At 45.3% G+C, this 17425-nt stretch overlaps 1 protein-coding gene across 1 annotated transcript in view; it reads right to left on the bottom strand.

Annotated features, from left to right (window-relative positions):
• LOC307236318 (testican-1-like) overlaps positions 1–12339 on the bottom strand; it is a gene marked incomplete at its 3' end in the record, with an annotated part of 113516 nt that extends 101177 nt beyond the window's left edge. Inside the window, exons 1-2 of the mRNA XM_080008693.1 lie at positions 12251–12339; positions 11600–11746 (exon numbers count right to left, since the gene is read on the bottom strand). Of these exons, the coding sequence (XP_079864819.1) occupies positions 11600–11743 (144 nt within the window). The 5' untranslated portion in view covers positions 11744–11746; positions 12251–12339. The remainder of the gene's footprint in view (positions 1–11599; positions 11747–12250) is intronic.
• Between the last annotated feature and the right edge of the window lie 5086 nt (positions 12340–17425).

Raw genomic sequence — 17425 nt, 5'->3', positions numbered from 1 at the left:
CACCAGTATCAGGTCCCATCTCCACTGGTATCATCTCCAACCTCCACCCCATCTCCTCCAGTATCAGGTCCGTATCTCAACCAGTATCCTCTCCCACCTCCACCCCATCTCCACCAGTATTGGGTCCCATCTCCACCAGTATCGGCTCCCACCTCCACCCCATCTCCACCAGTATCACCTCCAACCTCCACCCCATCTCCACCAGTATCACTTCCAACCTCCACCCCATCTCCACCAGTATCAGGTCCCATCTCCACTGGTATCATCTCCAACCTCCACCCCATCTCCTCCAGTATCAGGTCCGTATCTCAACCAGTATCCTCTCCCACCTCCACCCCATCTCCACCAGTATTGGGTCCCATCTCCACCAGTATCGGCTCCCACCTCCACCCCATCTCCACCAGTATCACCTCCAACCTCCACCCCATCTCCACCAGTATCACTTCCATCCTCCACCCCATCTCCTCGAGTATCAGGTCCCATCTCCACTGGTATCATCTCCAACCTCCACCCCATCTCCTCCAGTATCAGGTCCGTATCTCAACCAGTATCCTCTCCCACCTCCACCCCATCTCCACCAGTATTGGGTCCCATCTCCACCAGTATCGGCTCCCACCTCCACCCCATCTCCACCAGTATCACCTCCAACCTCCACCCCATCTCCACCAGTATCACTTCCAACCTCCACCCCATCTCCACAAGTATCAGGTCCCATATCCACTAGGACCAGGTCCCATCTCCACCTCTTTCAGGTTCCATTTCCAGATCCACCCCATCCCCGAGAGTATCAGCTCTCTTCTTCACCAGTATCATATCCCACCTCCACCCCATCTCCACCAGTATAGCTCCCACCCAGTTTGCAGAAAGGCCTCTCCAGTTTTCCATCGCTACCAGCAGCAGGACTCCACGGGACGAAGGTCCTTCATAATGTGTCATCTAAAGACTTATGTTCCATATAAAACATTTTATTGTACCGTTCAATGGAGTCCTAACACCCAACACTGACTCATGTTTATGAAACAGCAATTGGTCTAATCTAATCTCTCCTTCAATTATTCCTCGGCAGAACCATCTGAATACAGTCCGCGAGGCTAACGTACTGTACATCGCAGAGACGGCGTTTTCTGATGGATGATATTATCTCTATGTGTATGCGTGTGCATGAGTGCGTGTGTGTACTGTATGCATTACTGTACGTGTGTGTGTGTGTGTGTGTGTGTGTGTGTGTGTGTGCGTGTGTGTGTTTGTGAGAGAGAGAGCAGACAGAATTCATTACGGTGTAGGGTGTGCACGGCTCGCCCAGAACACAATAACAGCTCATTAAAACTATGAATAGCTTTGAAAGAAATTGTCAGATCAGTGCCAAATACAGCGGGGCCCCCTCTCTAACAGGGAGCCGTAGCACAGCACTAGTACAGAAGATGGAGAAGAAGAAGAAAAAAAAAAAGAAGAAGAAGAAGAAGAAGAAGAACAAACACACACACACACACACACACACACACACACACACACACACACACACACACACACACACTATCACTGTGAATTCCATTTAAGTCGACAAACCTTCATCCCTCCATCAGTGGAACAATCAACTTTGACCAGACTGACATTTTTCTCAACTCCCTCCTCCCTCTCACTCTCTCTCCCCCATAGGTCATAGAAAACAGTGACTGGACTATGACCTATTTGTCCTTACTCTGTGTGTGTATGTGTGTGTGTGTGTGTGTGTGTGTGTGTGTGTGTGTGTGTGTGTGTGTGTGTGTGTGTGTGTGTGTGTGTGTGTGTGTGTGCGTGTGTATCCTGCCTTTCAGAACTGTATTGATTACTTCTGTGCCCCAATCAGAGCTGCCAAGAGCAGGGAATTTACCGACTTCGCTTCGAGAGCCTCGGGGTGGATGGACCTGCTTGTGTGTGTGTGTGTGTGTGTGTGTGTGTGTGTGTGTGTGCGTGCGTGTGTCTGTTACACACCCATTCACACGCGCACACAGCCACACACATGCCTAACCTTAGTAAAGATAAGAATCTGAGGGCGAGAGAGGAGAAAACGGGTGAGTAAAAAAAATAAAAAAAAAAGATGGAAGAGGAGGGAGGCAGGCAGCTGGCCTTCTTCATCTGTAATTTGTGGAGCTTGAGAGGAAGAGACAGGGGGAGGCGGAGGGGGCGGCGGTGCTTAGAACAAAATAAAGAGTAGCGGTAGTAGTGGCATGAGAAAGGAAGGGGAGAAGAAGTGAGGAGAGAACGTGAGGAGGAGTGATCGGGGAAGACTGACATGACAGGTGCTCAGCCATGTGTCTTTCCATTTACAGAAAGTGTGTGTGAGTGTGTGTGTGTGTGTGTGTGTGTGTCTGGAGGTGACTCTCGGGCAGTGTTATTGACTATCGCCATTGCTTGATCATTTGCACAACTACTGTAACTCTCACAATACAATACAATACACAGCCATTATCAATGTTATTAGTTGTAGCTCTGTGGCTGACACCATACTCATGTCAGCATGGCATGTTTTTACCCTTATATGTTTTTTAATCTTAAAAGGTAGCCAACTCACAAGAGTGGTCTGGTATTGATTTGCACTTTAATATTCAAAGAGTACTAAGTGGCATACTGAATGCGGTGTACTGAAAAGTAACAACATAAACCAGCATTTACTGTAAACATGTTCACCACTTAAAGCAATGAAAGTTTGCAACGTGCAAGAGTGCAGATCAATACTCAACTACAATAAAAATCGAATTACCTACATAAACAGCATCTCCTTCAGTTACATTTCCTCCTATAAAAAAAATAAATGACTGGTACAAAACAGACAATATTAAATACATTGAAAAAGAACTTCAATAGTGAAATATAATGGACAGAGGAGCCTGTGACAAAATAATAATGGTCGAAGAATAAAATATAAAGCTGAGTAATTATTTTTGAGGATTTTTGAACAGATGTGCAAAAAGGCTCAGAAAGAAATGTGAAAAACGAATACCAAAATATAATTAAATTATAAAAATAACGATAATAATAATTAAATAATAACTCCAAAAGAAACAACTTTAATTCATACACTTACTCTTCTCATTTCTTCCTCTTACAAACGGCATCAATATCCCACTTTCTCCTGAGAATCCGTGTTCCCTGTCTTTTCCAGAGGCAAAGTTATTCATGACACCACTAAGAGATCTGACAGCCAACTGTGTTGTCGATACTAATCACTGCAAGTCCACTCGAGTCTTGTGCCATGGAAGCAGTTGAGCTGCCCAGCCTGGACGGCTCTCCGCCTCTGTAGCCAGTGCACTCCCGTCCACATCAGCCTCTTCTCCACAGGTGAGTCGGTCTCCAAAAAGCTTTACGCTCATCCCTCTGTCTCTGTCTGTCCGTCAAGCTGGCTCAAGTTGAGCAGCGCTCCCAAGTTGTCTCGGACTTCCCCCCCCAGAGAGCGAAAGCCTGGAGCGGTCCTCCAAAGACTGGATGCTGCAAGGCTACCACAGCATGAGAAAATGATACTTCCAGTCTCGTCATTGCATCAGCTTGTGGCTCGTCAGTGGCTTGTGGCTCATCAGCTGCCTCAGAGGTAAAATAGATCCATTTTTTAAGGGCCTTTTTGTGGTACAATAAACTTTCTTTGCGGTAAAATAACTTCTACCTGTATTGAAAATAAGCGTCTGTTCCATAAACCTGCGCAACAGAGAGGCGACAAGTGGTGACTTTCCCTTTTAAATGGACAGTCCAAGGATTTTAACGCTATTTAATGCATTTCACTCAAAATGGATTATTAAAACACAAATTGATATCATTTCACAGATATCCGGATTTGGTGACATTTCAAACAAAAATAAATAAATAAAATAATAATTTTGACAAAAACAAAAACAAAAACATTAAAATCTTTGTTGGGGTAGGCGCTTAGTTCGCTTGTGTGTTGAGCTCACTCCAGCTCCTCCCCCGATTGGAATTGGAACAAACACACACACACACACCACACACACACACACACACACACACACACACACACACGCAGAAACACCTGTACCAAACCTACACTCACCGCAATGGTCACCTTGGCCCTATCCTCCACATGCACCTTGCACGTCCAGATTGCACAAAGGAACACAAGAGAACGCTGCTTGGCAATGGACGCAACGAAGGTGAAGACGTCGCTGCTGGTCCCCCTAGGTTCTGTCGTGCATTCGTGGCGATGATGCCTCGATGCAATTACTTTGTAATTACTAAAGTTGCTCACTCGAATGTAATCTCTGCTTGATCAGCTGACGCACCCTCTTCTAGAACGTAAACAGGCGAACCCCAGGGCCGGGTAGCTGGCCAGGAATGCATTTGCATAGAATAATTAAAGCTCGTAATGGAGCGCTGGAAGTAGACGGTGACCAAGATCATAGGCGTCGCTCTGACCAGATCAATGTCGTGCTCTCGCCTCTTTTAATTTACATATTTAGCCTTTAATAAATGAATAGACGCGTACTGTGCAACCCATCGCCAGGAATTGCAATACTGACTAATCTTGCTTGTCGCTTATGCTTCACCTCGAGAGCCCACGCAGAATGCTGATATTGAATTTAGCCGTTTTCTGCTGCCGATCAATACTCTTATGTTCCACATCCCGCTACCTTTTTTTTTACAACGCTGCAGATTGTTCTCTCGCCACATACGAGAGGGTGTGTAAACGTATGCAAATGGAATAAATGTAGATCTGTCTTCAGCATATCTAGGATTGGTTGCTTATTAGGCGTTGCTTATTATCATTACGCCGTCGTTGATGGGAATATTATTCAATTACCAATGGTTGAAATTGAAACCTTGCAAATGCAAATGATGCACTTGGAATATGAATTACACTGACAAATCCATACATATTCAAAGTCAAATATGAACCGAACATGACTTAAAACCTTACGACTTAGGCTGCCACACCGTCACAACTCTACCATCTTACACACACGCGCACACGCGCACACACACACACACACACACGCACACACACAGACACACACACACACACACACACCATCTACACCATGGCAGAGGACAGACAAGTCCACATTTGTACAGTGGACTCACAGCTCCAAAAACCCAAGAACGAACACACACACACACACACACATGTAAATGTGTGTCCGCGCGACTGATTGATAAAGAAAGACGGCGGTGCCTCCCTGAATGGCAGCACAGGTTGTCGGCTCCGAAAATAAACAACAGAAGATGACAACAATCTAATCCTCACCATGGGACTCCACTAAGTCTCTCTCTCTGTCTGTCTGTCTCTCTCTCTCTCTCTCTCTCTCTCTCTCTCTCTCCAGCCATACGAGGGATGAAGAAAAAAAGGAGAGAAAAGGGAATGTTTGAGCGCTAACCAGGCACGACCAGTTAATGAATGGACCGCCTATGGAGAGCATCTTCTGTTCATGCAAACTATCTGCGAGGACTGCGTGCGCACACGCGCATGGGATTTAGTGAATACCTGACAGAATGACAGGAGCATTTGGGTTGAGGAGACAACTCCTTTCCCGTCGCCACATCAGAGAGAAAATAAATGAGGAGGAGGATGCGGGGGAGGAGGGGCGGTGGTGGTGGTGGTTGGGGGGGGGGGGGTTTACAGGAGAAGCGTTTGAGAAGAAACAAACAACGGAGCCCGGACGACAGGCACCAGCTTTTCCACCTTCCCGCGATCAAAGCCGGGCGGTCCTGATTGGCGACGACAGGGCTTTCCGATGCCATTACGGCGCGGGAAACCTGACAGGAGGCACAGCCGAGCCGGGGAGAGGGGGGAGAGAGGACACGGGGAAGACAGCAGGGAGAAGGGAGAAGGCTATGCTCGAAGCCGCAGGAGCGCAGACAAAGAGGAGACCTGTGGGCTGTGGGCCCGTAGTGGCCCGAGGGGGAACTGCAAGTGGGGCAGCCAAATCTTTCGGGATTTTCAAGTGGGCCGTGGATCAGAAAAAGGTTTGAAACCGCTGTATTAGGATACAAAAGTGTCAAAATAACCCAGGAGAGGAACATCGAACCAGGATCCGCTTAGTCTGGTGCCCATAGCCCACTTGCATTAGGCCCAATGCGAAATTCTGCAAACTATTAACAAACGTACCCCATGCCAATCTCCCCACTGCTCAAAAGCATGGTCAGCACTTCACATAATTGACTTAATTCATGTGCAGCGGTTTGTAGAATCCAATGATCATGCCATTTCAGTGGGAATTTACATTAAATTAGTTATTGACCGTATATATTGACGTTTGCACCGCGAAAGGCTCCAAGCAACTGCAAAACTGTGCATAGGCACTAATATGATCGTACAGACAATCATATTTTATAATATATACAAACCAAGCGTATCATGGGGGTCACCCTCAATGTCTAGGTGACCTCAACATTCAATTGGTGAATAATTAGAATTAGAATACCACAAAGAAACATAAAAAGGTGGACACACCGGTACAAGTGCTAAAGTTTCAATGGATCACAAAACTCACTTTAAGTCACGGATCGGATAATCTTTCGGATCAGCAAAAAATAGAAGAAAAATGAAATAAATTAAAAAGAACGGGAGACAAATATAACTTTGCTCCCCATTTATTCTGGAAAACACTTCAAGCAAGGAACTTTTGCCCATGGCCTTAAATGAAAACAACGTTCAAGATTTCCAATGTTTAAATAAAATCTTAAAATACCTAAAATACTCAATTGCTAAATTAAAGTGCAATATGAGGCACGCATGATGCCTTCTTCCTTAACACATTTTAATGAATGAAAAGATATAATTAGATCCAATCTCAGTAGCTGAACTTAATTCCAATAAGAAACCAGTGTCATGTTAAATTTCTTGCATTCATAACAAACTAAATTTCATAAAAATGAGGCAGAATTGATGCAGATGATGCAGAATTAAACAAGTTACAGTCAATTTCGTAGAAAAGTCTGCATCTCTCAACACACATGGTATTTGTTTACTAGTGGCTCTTGACTGCTCCAATACAGCGGACGAGCAGACGCGTAGCGGCGACATACAGCAGCTTATTCACAATATGTCAGAAGGTAGTAGCAACATAGTGCGACGTCCCGTGAAACAATCATTGTGCTCCAGAGTAAAACACAGCATGCATCTGTCTGGTCTATCTTCTTAAAAGCAGCAGTCAAACAGTATTTCACTATGATGGTTACATTTTGCAATTGATCCACGGTTCACATGCGAGCCGAACCGTGGGGGGCGATCTGGAGGGATCACTGATCATCTACGTTCTGTTACACCACTAACAAGAGCCTTTCACAGTCCCGGCAATCAATATGACCGTGAGGTAGCACTAAACACCAACGTTAGAGAGGTGGTCTTACTGGAGCTTGAGACCTCATTAGACAGAGAGCGCTATCAAAGCTATGGGAATAATGCTCACATCGCTAACATAAGCTCAATGGCTACCGGTAATGTTGGGAGGATTTGTTGACTTTGTTGGAAACGAACACACTGTAAGCCACGGCATTCACCGGCGCTGGAGGGAAGCGGCTCCCTCTCAGGTTCTCCTGCCAGGAAAGCTGCTTTCCATCCCTTAGCCGGCAGTTTTGACAAAGATGACTATTCCCATTGCGCACAGCTGTCTGCGTCTTTAAGTTGACGTTGAAATGTCTTACCGTCAAAACACCTTCTGATTCCTTTGCCCGTGAAAAATGATAGAAGGGTTCAGTTAAAGAGTTCCTGACAAATAGAGAGGCAGGAAGCCTAATGGCAGGTTTAGATTGGTTTGAACAGAGAGGCCACTACACTCCATGTTTAAATAAATAAACTAGGGGTTTAACAACTACTGATTTTTACCAAGTTTTTCATACAGCAGTAGTCGACTATTCGTGTTTTACCTATTATGTAAGAAAGACTCAGAGAGAGGAGTTTTCGGTAACAATGAAAATTGTATTTTGTACATTAAATGAATCAGAAATTGTTTTATAAACTACTGTGGCAGATGAGGGAGCATGGTCAGGCATTGTTCAGTGGGACCCAGCACTGACTCTTTTCAGGGGCAGCGCAGTTGCTCCTGATCGGGCTAATCGGTCCACAGGCGCCGATTGGTCCCACAATGTCCAGAGGGCAGGTCCTGGACCGCTTCGCGAGCCACACAGATGTGTACTGGCAGACCACCGCATACCAGCGGGCCGCACCACTGGGATTGTCCCCAGGTCCACCAGGCGAGCCAGCGGGTCCTTGTCCCACCTTGGTGGCCAGAAACAGCCGACCACCTTGCCTGGGTCCCCGCCCGTTCTACCGGAGGGCCGAGGACAACTGCTAACAAGTAGACAGGCTTCTCTCCCCTACCCTTCTCTTTCCTCTCTTCCCCCGTTCCATCCTCAAGATGGCACCACTGCCGGGACGCAGAAAAACCACATCAGGCGGGATTGCCCCTTGATACAGCATGTACTGGTAAGGACACGAGGGGGTAGACATCAGGCTTTTCTGGACTCTGGTTTGCTCTGCTCAGACGATGGTCCAGCAACGCCTGGTTCGACCCGGGCTTTGGTGGAGGTGTCACAGGTTAAGATTTGATCCATGAATAGGGATGTTCACACATCCCCAGCTGTCGCATTCTCTGATTTTAGGTACAGATTGGTGGGGGTTTGATGCTTTAATGAGAGAAGCTGCGGGAGTGCGCTCATGGGCGGTAGGAAGTGAGCATTCTGTGCAGTGCGAGGGGAGGGGACGTCAGGGGACGCCCTGGGGTCAGGGGCGTGGGTGTCCCGACTGGGATCTTCCCTGCCTTTGGCCTCCTCCACAGATGACTGTGTCTGTTGGAACAGACGCGGGACAATAATCTACGCCTGGCCTTTGAGTGAGTAGTTAAAATCAATGGCGAATTAGTGCGACCGGACACTGCACTCACTCACCTGTATTTGTGGGTGATTAAGGACAGATTGTACCGAATGAGATGTGACACTCAGTCAGGAGAGGAGATAACCCAGTTGTTTGAACATTTGGGCAGATGTGCGTAAGTGGTGCACCACTTGTCTGAGTGCCAGCCAACCGTCTGAGGCTCCTTCCTCTAGTCGAGGTCCTGTTCGAAAGACTCAGTGGAGACATGGACACAGTGCTCTGGGGTACCATTTTGTGCAAGTCTTAGTGGCTACGCAACCTTGTACCCCGAGGCGGTGCCCTTGTGCAGTATTACAACCAAAAGTGAGGCGAAGGCACTGTTTCAGGTAATTTCCCCAGTCTGGATTCCGAAAGGAATCCTGACCGACCAGGGAACTTCTTTTATGTCAAGTACACTTTAGGAACTTTACGAACTCTTGGGCGGCCGCTCAATTCGTGCCAGTGTATACCACCCCCAGACCGTCAGGCTGGTTGGTGGAGCACTTCGATAATAAGCTGAAGAGCATGATTAATAAGTGTGTGAACGATGATAGCCATAATTAGGACAGGTGGTTAGACCCTCTATTATTTGCGATGCAGGAGGTTCCTCAGGCCTCCAAGGGTTTTTCGCCCTTTGAGCTCCTCTTCAACAGACCAACCCCAGCCAGACCAAATTAAGGAAAGCTAATAGGAAGAGCCTAGCAGCTGTCATTACGAAGTACAGAACTTTCTGGACCTGTGAGCAAAGCTACACGTGTTGGGATACTTATCGCAGGAGAATTTGCTCCTCGCTCAGGAGCGTCAGCACCGCTTGTATGCCAGAGAGGCCCGCCATACAAAATTTGCACTGAGAGACAGAGTGCTCCCGACCTCCAGCTCTAAATTACTCGCAAATTGGCAAGGACCCTTCGTGGTCACACAGCAGATTGGGGAGGTCAATCAAAAGGTCAGGTGGCTGGACAGGGTTGGGCTAACTCAGCTTTACTACATTGATCGCCCAAAGGAGTCGAGGCAACAGGCGTCTGTGTCTCTGGCCACTACGATAATCCAGGGCCATGAGCTGGGGCCAGAGGTTTCACAACTGGCCGGTCCCCCGGCCCTGTCTAGTAACCATCTCTTGCCCAGCCAGTGCACGGATGTGGTCGCGTTACAATGGCAGTTTGCGGCTGAAAGTGGGCTCCCGGACGTACAGACTGCCTGAACATAAACGCAAAGTCATGCAGGACATGGGGTTGAAAGGGGGTCTACAAGTGACTGGTGAAGCCCCGTTGTGCTGGTAGGTAAGCCCGATGGGTCCGTTCCATTCTCTGTAGACTACGGACAGGTAAACGTGGTGTCGAAATTCGATGCCGATGCCCCGGGTTGACGAACTTCTTGACACTCGATTTAACCAAAGGCTACTGGAAGATTCCATTGTCTCCAGGGTCCAAGGAAAAATCGTCTTTCTCCACTCCGCAGGGTCTTTAGCAATTTTGTGTGGTTCCGTTCAGGTTGTTCGGGGCTCCTGCCAACTTTCAGAGAATCTTACGCTTCTGCCTCCTTAGACAATATAATTATTTGCAGTGGTACCTGGGAGCAGCACATGCGGCATGTGGCTGTAGCGCTCAAGTTCCTGAGGCGGGCGAGGCTCACCACCAACCCTAAGAAGTGTGCGGTTGGGCAGAGGGAGGTACAGAATCTGGCATACCACTTGGTTGGAGGACTGGACTGGCTCTCCGGCCTAAGCTGGGCACTGGGGGTATGTGGCAGACGAGAGGGCGTGGTCAATTGTCGCTCTGCGGGTCCAAGTGCTCGTTCCTATGGCGGCGTACCTGCACCGGATCGGGCTAATCGGTGCCACAGGCTCCGATTGTTCCAACTTGGCAGGGGCGAGGTATTATATGTTTTGTGTTCTTTTTCAGGGAGGAAGCGTGGTGCAGGAGCAGGAGCCTCCTGACCAGATTGTGACCGGACCAATCTGGCAGTTGCCAGCCAATCAAGTTATCTTTGATTACCTTATGTTTACGTTGACGATCACGACTAGTTGACTGCTGCCAACAGTGCTGACTAGTGGTTATAGTCGTTGAATAGACGACTAGTTGATGAAACCCCTGCAATAAACAACTACAAATCAGACCAGCGCTCTAAAGCCACTCTGATACAGACCCAGTAACCCATTTACGACCGGGTTAGCCGAGGCATGGCTCCACGGAATTCTACCCAAGTCACATGACCCTTTAACTCCAACTGGCTACAGCAGCAATGGCTTCAAGGCAACCCAAGGCCCCGACCCGACGGCTTGTACGTAATGACAGACATTATTTTAAATTTCACAACACAAAATTACAAGAAGAGCAATTCATGGCGATGAAATCCATATGCAAGGAACAGGTACAGTGAAAGAAGGTCGTATAACATAATGTTCAGCGTTGCAGCAAACACGGCTGACATTCAGAAAAATGCCTGTTTCAATGGCAGTTAGTAAGCGCTCAAGCTTGTTTGTTGTACTCCGTAACTCCTCGCTCCTCTTATCCTCTCATAGAATAAGTTCATGAAAAATGCGTCATGGCGCTGACTAAAAGAGGCAGACTTTCATTTAACTTCAAATCTGTGTCCCCATTTTCTCAACTTACATCTAGGGTTAATGGTCTCTCTCTCTCGCTCCCTCTCTCGCTCTCTCCAAAGCAGGTATCAACACATACAGACAGAAAACAAAGTAACATGTAACATAGAGTAATAAAGCGAATGGCCAGAAAAGAACTCTCCCTCTCTCATGCAACTCACATCTCTGAATTTGTTCCAGTACTTGTCCTTCTCGTATGGAGAGACGCTGCTCAGCCACTTGTCTCTGTCCAGCGCCTGGCCGTTGCTGATCCCGGAGACCCTGCTCACCAGGAGAGCTGCGAGAGGGACGAGAGAGAGGAGCATCTTCTGGTGGAGGGAAGGAGAGCGAGAGAGAGATGGATGAACAAAAGGTAGACACACACACACACACACACACATATAGCCTATAACTGGGTGGAGGAAGACAAGTTAAGTTGGGCAAACACCCTCTTAGGATCAGCTGAGTAATTTTTTTATTGATGGAATTATGGAATCACGACCATCCACATCCATTGTCTCTGTTCACCCGAAAACAGTGTCCGATCCTCCAACTCTCCATGTGAGCGGATTCTAAACATCCGAGATGGAAACTGCAAAACGCATGAGGAAGAACGCAATATGCAAGGTGCAAAATGGGCAGAATCTTAATTGGCCATCATCGGCACCGCAGCCTCCTCGGAGCTCGAACCCGCATCTGCCTCCTCATTGTCCCATTGTCTTTCTTTCTTTCTTGCTTTCTTTCATTCTTTCTTTCTTCCTTTCATTCTTTCTTTGCCTCTGCCGCAAATCCCCACAGATGACCGCTGTCTCCTGCCGCTTCGGAGCTCTTACCCTGTGCAGCTGGTGTCCAGGTGTATCCCCCAGTAGCAGTTGTAAAACTACCCCCGGAAAAACGCAGCTCTGCAGCCCGGGACGCGCAGCCCCTCACTCCGCTGAAAGACTGAGCCGGACCGGGAGGGAGGAGGAGGAGGAGGAGGAGGAGGTGGAGGAGGTGGTGGTGGTGGCTCCGCCCCCATCTCGCCATCGCTCCCGTTTCATTTTTTTTTTTTATTTTTTTTTTAAATTGTTTGTTTTTTTAATCGTTGGATGATTATTTCTATTATTGACTTTATTATCATTTATTTTTGTCGTGTGCTTGTACTGGAATCATCGTAAACAGCCTACTGCATTCATTAAAGAAGGTTTTAAAACTCGAACTCAAATCTCTTCCTCTCTCTCCTTCCCTCCATTTTTTTTTTTAACTATTAACAGATTTGTTTTTTTACAGGTTTTTACATTTCTCTCTTGTGATGCAAATATATTTGTGGTATGAAATTGATACAATACATTTTTTTAATTAAAAAAACGTCCACACCCCTCTCCCCTCCCCCTCTCCCTATGTATCTTGTTTTTCCCCCTTTGTCTCTCTTAAGACCATAAGAATTATTTCTTATGTATGCATATACTATTAAGCTTTCCCTACTTTTTTTTTGACATTCCTTTTTGCAATGCGCATTTGTTTCTGAAAACATGAAAAACTCAATCAATCAATAAAATGATTTCTCTCTTTTACACACCCCAGCCCCTTTCTCTCACCCCTCCCATCACCATTTTCCTCTGTTCACTAGTTACACAATTGATTTTCATTTCATTTTTCATTTTCAACCAAAAAGAGAACAAAAGAAAAAAAATGATTTTGAACAGATGGGAATTGGGAGATTTCCACAAGGGGATTGTTTTCCGCTGATGGTTTTCCGAAGTCATCGCCAAAGTGAGTGTAGCGTGTTATAACACACTCGTCCACGCGCTTCATTCAGGGGATCCCATAGACACTACTGTCTCACATGTCCCTGAGCTCATTTCTGTCTGTCTGGGACACCACAAGTATCCGAAATTCTCTCCAACTTTTAACTCCACATCGGACGGACAGCTCCCAAAAGCCCAGTGCTCTGCTTTGAGCACCATGGACAGCGACATAGCCTCCTCATGGAGGAAGAATCCTCCTGGAGAGGAGGAAGGCCAAGACCTACAGTACATCTTAAATAACTGATTATTATGCATTAAGGCGCACACATCTGGATGGTGTCATGACGAAAGAAATTCATGCGTGCTTTTAGCGTTTACAAATTCCGCAGCACGCTGGAAAAACAGTAAAACGATTTGTTTTACTATTACGTATTATGTATATACTGTATATACTGTATGGTATACCATCAGGTGTTCATTTAATAACCTTGAATCTTTTAGTTTAGGGTTAAAACCTGACAGAATATCAGCCATGTCACGCCACTCCGCCAGTAGTAATGTTCAACCTTCAGCATCTAATCCATTAAAATATGATTAATGCTAATGACAACAACAAAATAATACATACAGTACATCAACAATCCAAGCAATAACATTTATTTGTATTTGACATTTCACTGCATGTATGAAAGTATGTATATGTATGTGACGAATAAACCTCTTGAATCTAAAACATGTTTTCCTACCAGAAAACAGTTTGCTGCTCTATGGGTATAACATTGCATCCCACAAATGAGACTGTGGGATGCAACAGTCAAATTGGGGTGAAGGTGGATCAGATTTTGTTTTTATATCAGGCTATTATGCTGTGGATTATAGCCTGGTAAACAAATTCCTTCCCACTCATTAAGGGAGGGGCGAGGGGTATGTGTACATACATATTTGAATATTGTTGTTCAAAAGCGTGAGGGCTCTGTGGATGTTAACCAATTCATTAATATGTAATAATTTATTATTAATAATGATGTAATCATAATAAAAAAAACTCCTAATCATCACTTGAATATGTATCACATATCTGGCACTGTTCCAATGTCACAACCCAATATACATACACACTCACCGGTCAGCTACAATTAACACCACCACTAATATTGTGTAACTCCCCCTCGTGCTGCCAAACAAGCTCTGACCCATTGAGGCAAGGACTCCAGAAGACCTCCTGTGGTGTCCTGCGGTATCTGGCAGACAAGACGTCACCGTCTTCCATTGCTCCATGGTCCATTCCTGATGCTCATGGATGCTGATGGATGCTCAGCTACGCGGCCCCATACACAGCAACCTGCAATGCACTCTGTGTTCTGACACCTTTCTATCATAGCAACATTAACTTCCTCAGCGATTTCGACCACAGTGGCTCTTCTGTGGGATCAGACCAGCTAGCCTACGCTACCCTGTCGCCAGTTCAGCGGTTGTGCTTACCTGGACCACTTTTGGGAGGCACTAACCTCTACATTACCGGGAACATCAAACAAGACCTGTTTTGAAGAGGCTCTGACCCGGTTGTCTAACCATCACAATTTGCTCCTTGTCAAAGTCGCTCAGATCCTCACGCTTGTCCATTTTTCCTGCTTCCAACACATCAACTTCAACAACTGACTGTTCACTTGCTGCTTAATAAATCCCACCCCTTGACAGGGGCCATTGGAACAAGATGAGCATTTACTCAACCTGTCAGTGGTTTTAATGTTGTGGCTGAGATTATATATATATATATATATATATATATATATGTACATATATATGCATATATATGTACATATGTATATATATATATATATATGTACATATATATGCTGTATGTCTTGTTTTTAATTGTGAGGAATACAGCAGTTTAATAATAAAAATTCAATAATTTTAAAGCAACATTTAAACCATGTAAACCATCTAGCATAACCAGTGTAAATTAAGTCTACCTCCTCAGCTTAAACCCAATTCTTAAAGTCAAGCATGCCCCTCTTCCAATTCATCTTCGTCATAAAAGTTTTGGCTTCTCTTAAATTAAGTGGTTTAATTTCACACCAACTCAGGCTCTGTCTTGAGATCAATAACAAACATCACAGAACCACCAGCCCCCTCGCCACCCCGAAAAAGGAAAAAGAAAATGAAAACCCTCTTGTGGAGTCAGAGGAGCTGACCTTATCAACACAGTACAGTAAACATTGAAAATGACGACGGCTAATGAGGTAGAATCCAGCACAACGTTCCCTTAGTGGAAATAAAGTTAGAGTTGGATATCAAGTTAAATTAAGTTTGAAGCTCCCATTAAAAATACCTTTCCCCTCCAGGCTGCTTTCCATCTTTTTTCTTTTAAATTTGCAACATAAAAGTTTCCCTATATGATTCTATACATTACTATTTTGCACACAATGCACATAAACGTCAAACGTCAAAGCACTTAATGACACATTGGCTTAGTTTCTTGTAACATATTTTATTTATAGGATTTTAGCATTTCATTGTTTTACTGGATGAGTGTACACATTTAGTTTAAAATTGTAATTTTGTTTTCTTATTTTTAGGGAATTATTAATACATTTAGTTGAAATTGTTTTCTCCACGTTACCACTGCTGCCGACCGCCATCTTGCCTGCACCACAGCTTCACTGATTAAGTACAGGAGCTCATGGCCTGTGGAAGAATCCATTCAGTGGAACCTCATGGAGGGGAGGGAGGGTCATTTTTATTTGCTTTAAAAAATCCCTTTCAAAGATTAAGGGTTTTCGTATTCATTTAAACAGGGGGTGCTTGAATTATTTTAGTCCACTATTTAATAATATTCTATGTTAAATCAGTTTATTTTTGCCATGTTTGTCTCACCCCTCTCGTGTCCATTTATTTATGTTTGTGTCCTTTGGTCAGGTCAGTTTGGTGTGTTTAGTCATTGTTTTAATCTATCTATCTATCTATCTATCTGTCTATCTGTCTATCTATCTGTCTGTCTGTCTGTCTGTCTGTCTGTCTATCTATCTATCTATCTATCTATCTATCTGTCTGTCTGTCTATCTATCTATCTATCTATCTATCTATCCATCTATCTGTCTATCTATCTATCTATCTGTCTGTCTGTCTGTCTGTCTGTCTGTCTGTCTGTCTATCTATCTATCTATCTGTCTGTCTGTCTGTCTGTCTGTCTATCTATCTATCTATCTATCTATCTATCTGTCTGTCTGTCTGTCTGTCTGTCTATCTATCTATCTGTCTGTCTGTCTGTCTGTCTGTCTATCTATCTATCTATCTATCTATCTATCTATCTATCTATCTATCTATCCATCTGTCTATCTGTCTATCTGTCTGTCTGTCTGTCTATCTATCTGTCTGTCTATCTATCTATCTATCTATCTGTCTATCTGTCTGTCTGTCTGTCTGTATGTCTATCTATCTATCCAAAGAGGACATAAAAACATGAATGATGTTGGCGGTATGCGTGAGAAAAGCCACATCAGAATAATTAGAATTAGAATAAGAATTAATGATCAAAAAGCGGTGGCTGGGGAAGGGTGGCTCAGAGGGTGCAGTGCAGTTCTCCGCCCGCTTCCATGTTTCGAATGCAGGTGGAACGGCAGGAGCCGGAAAATGAACGATGAAGGAACAAATGAACATTCAAGTGAGAAGGCCCCGCATCCGCTCGTAGGAAGTGTGAGAAAAAACAACATTAAGGAGGCAAGCGGCGCGCGAGATGTTTTTCAAACGGGGTGATATGTGCAATAAACTGTTGTTCTTCATCACGGTGTGTAATTAAACTTGTTGCAGCAACCCAACAAGCCCGGATGGGTTGAACCGACTCCGACTGGGGCGGAAAAAACACGTCGCCCGGCCGACTGTGAAATGGACGGCTCCGGGGGGGAGGGGGTGGGAAAATACAATAATCGTAAAACGTGTCAGGCCCGGGAAACGATAATGTCTTCCCGGGCCTTCCCACGGTGCGAGATGCAATATTCAGCACCGAGAACAACATTTCTCATCTGGGCCGGGTGTGCGTCGGAGCGTCCTGAAAACCAATCCCACACGAGATGTTCATTGTTGGAAAGAATGAAAACCACTATCAATTAAATGGTACAACCGTTTAATCCCCGTGTGGGCGTGTGCACTCGTATATCAAGTCCGGGTGCGTTATGCGACATATACTCAAATACTTTGGTCTTAAAACTGGAATAGTAATAATTTTGCCAATTATACATTGCGTGGTGAAACGACCCTAATGCTAATCCTTTTGCATCC

The sequence above is a fragment of the Zeus faber genome (genome assembly GCF_960531495.2).
Source record: "Zeus faber genome assembly, chromosome: 10".
NCBI lineage: Eukaryota > Metazoa > Chordata > Actinopteri > Zeiformes > Zeidae > Zeus > Zeus faber.
This window is presented reverse-complemented; position numbering and strand designations above follow the sequence as displayed.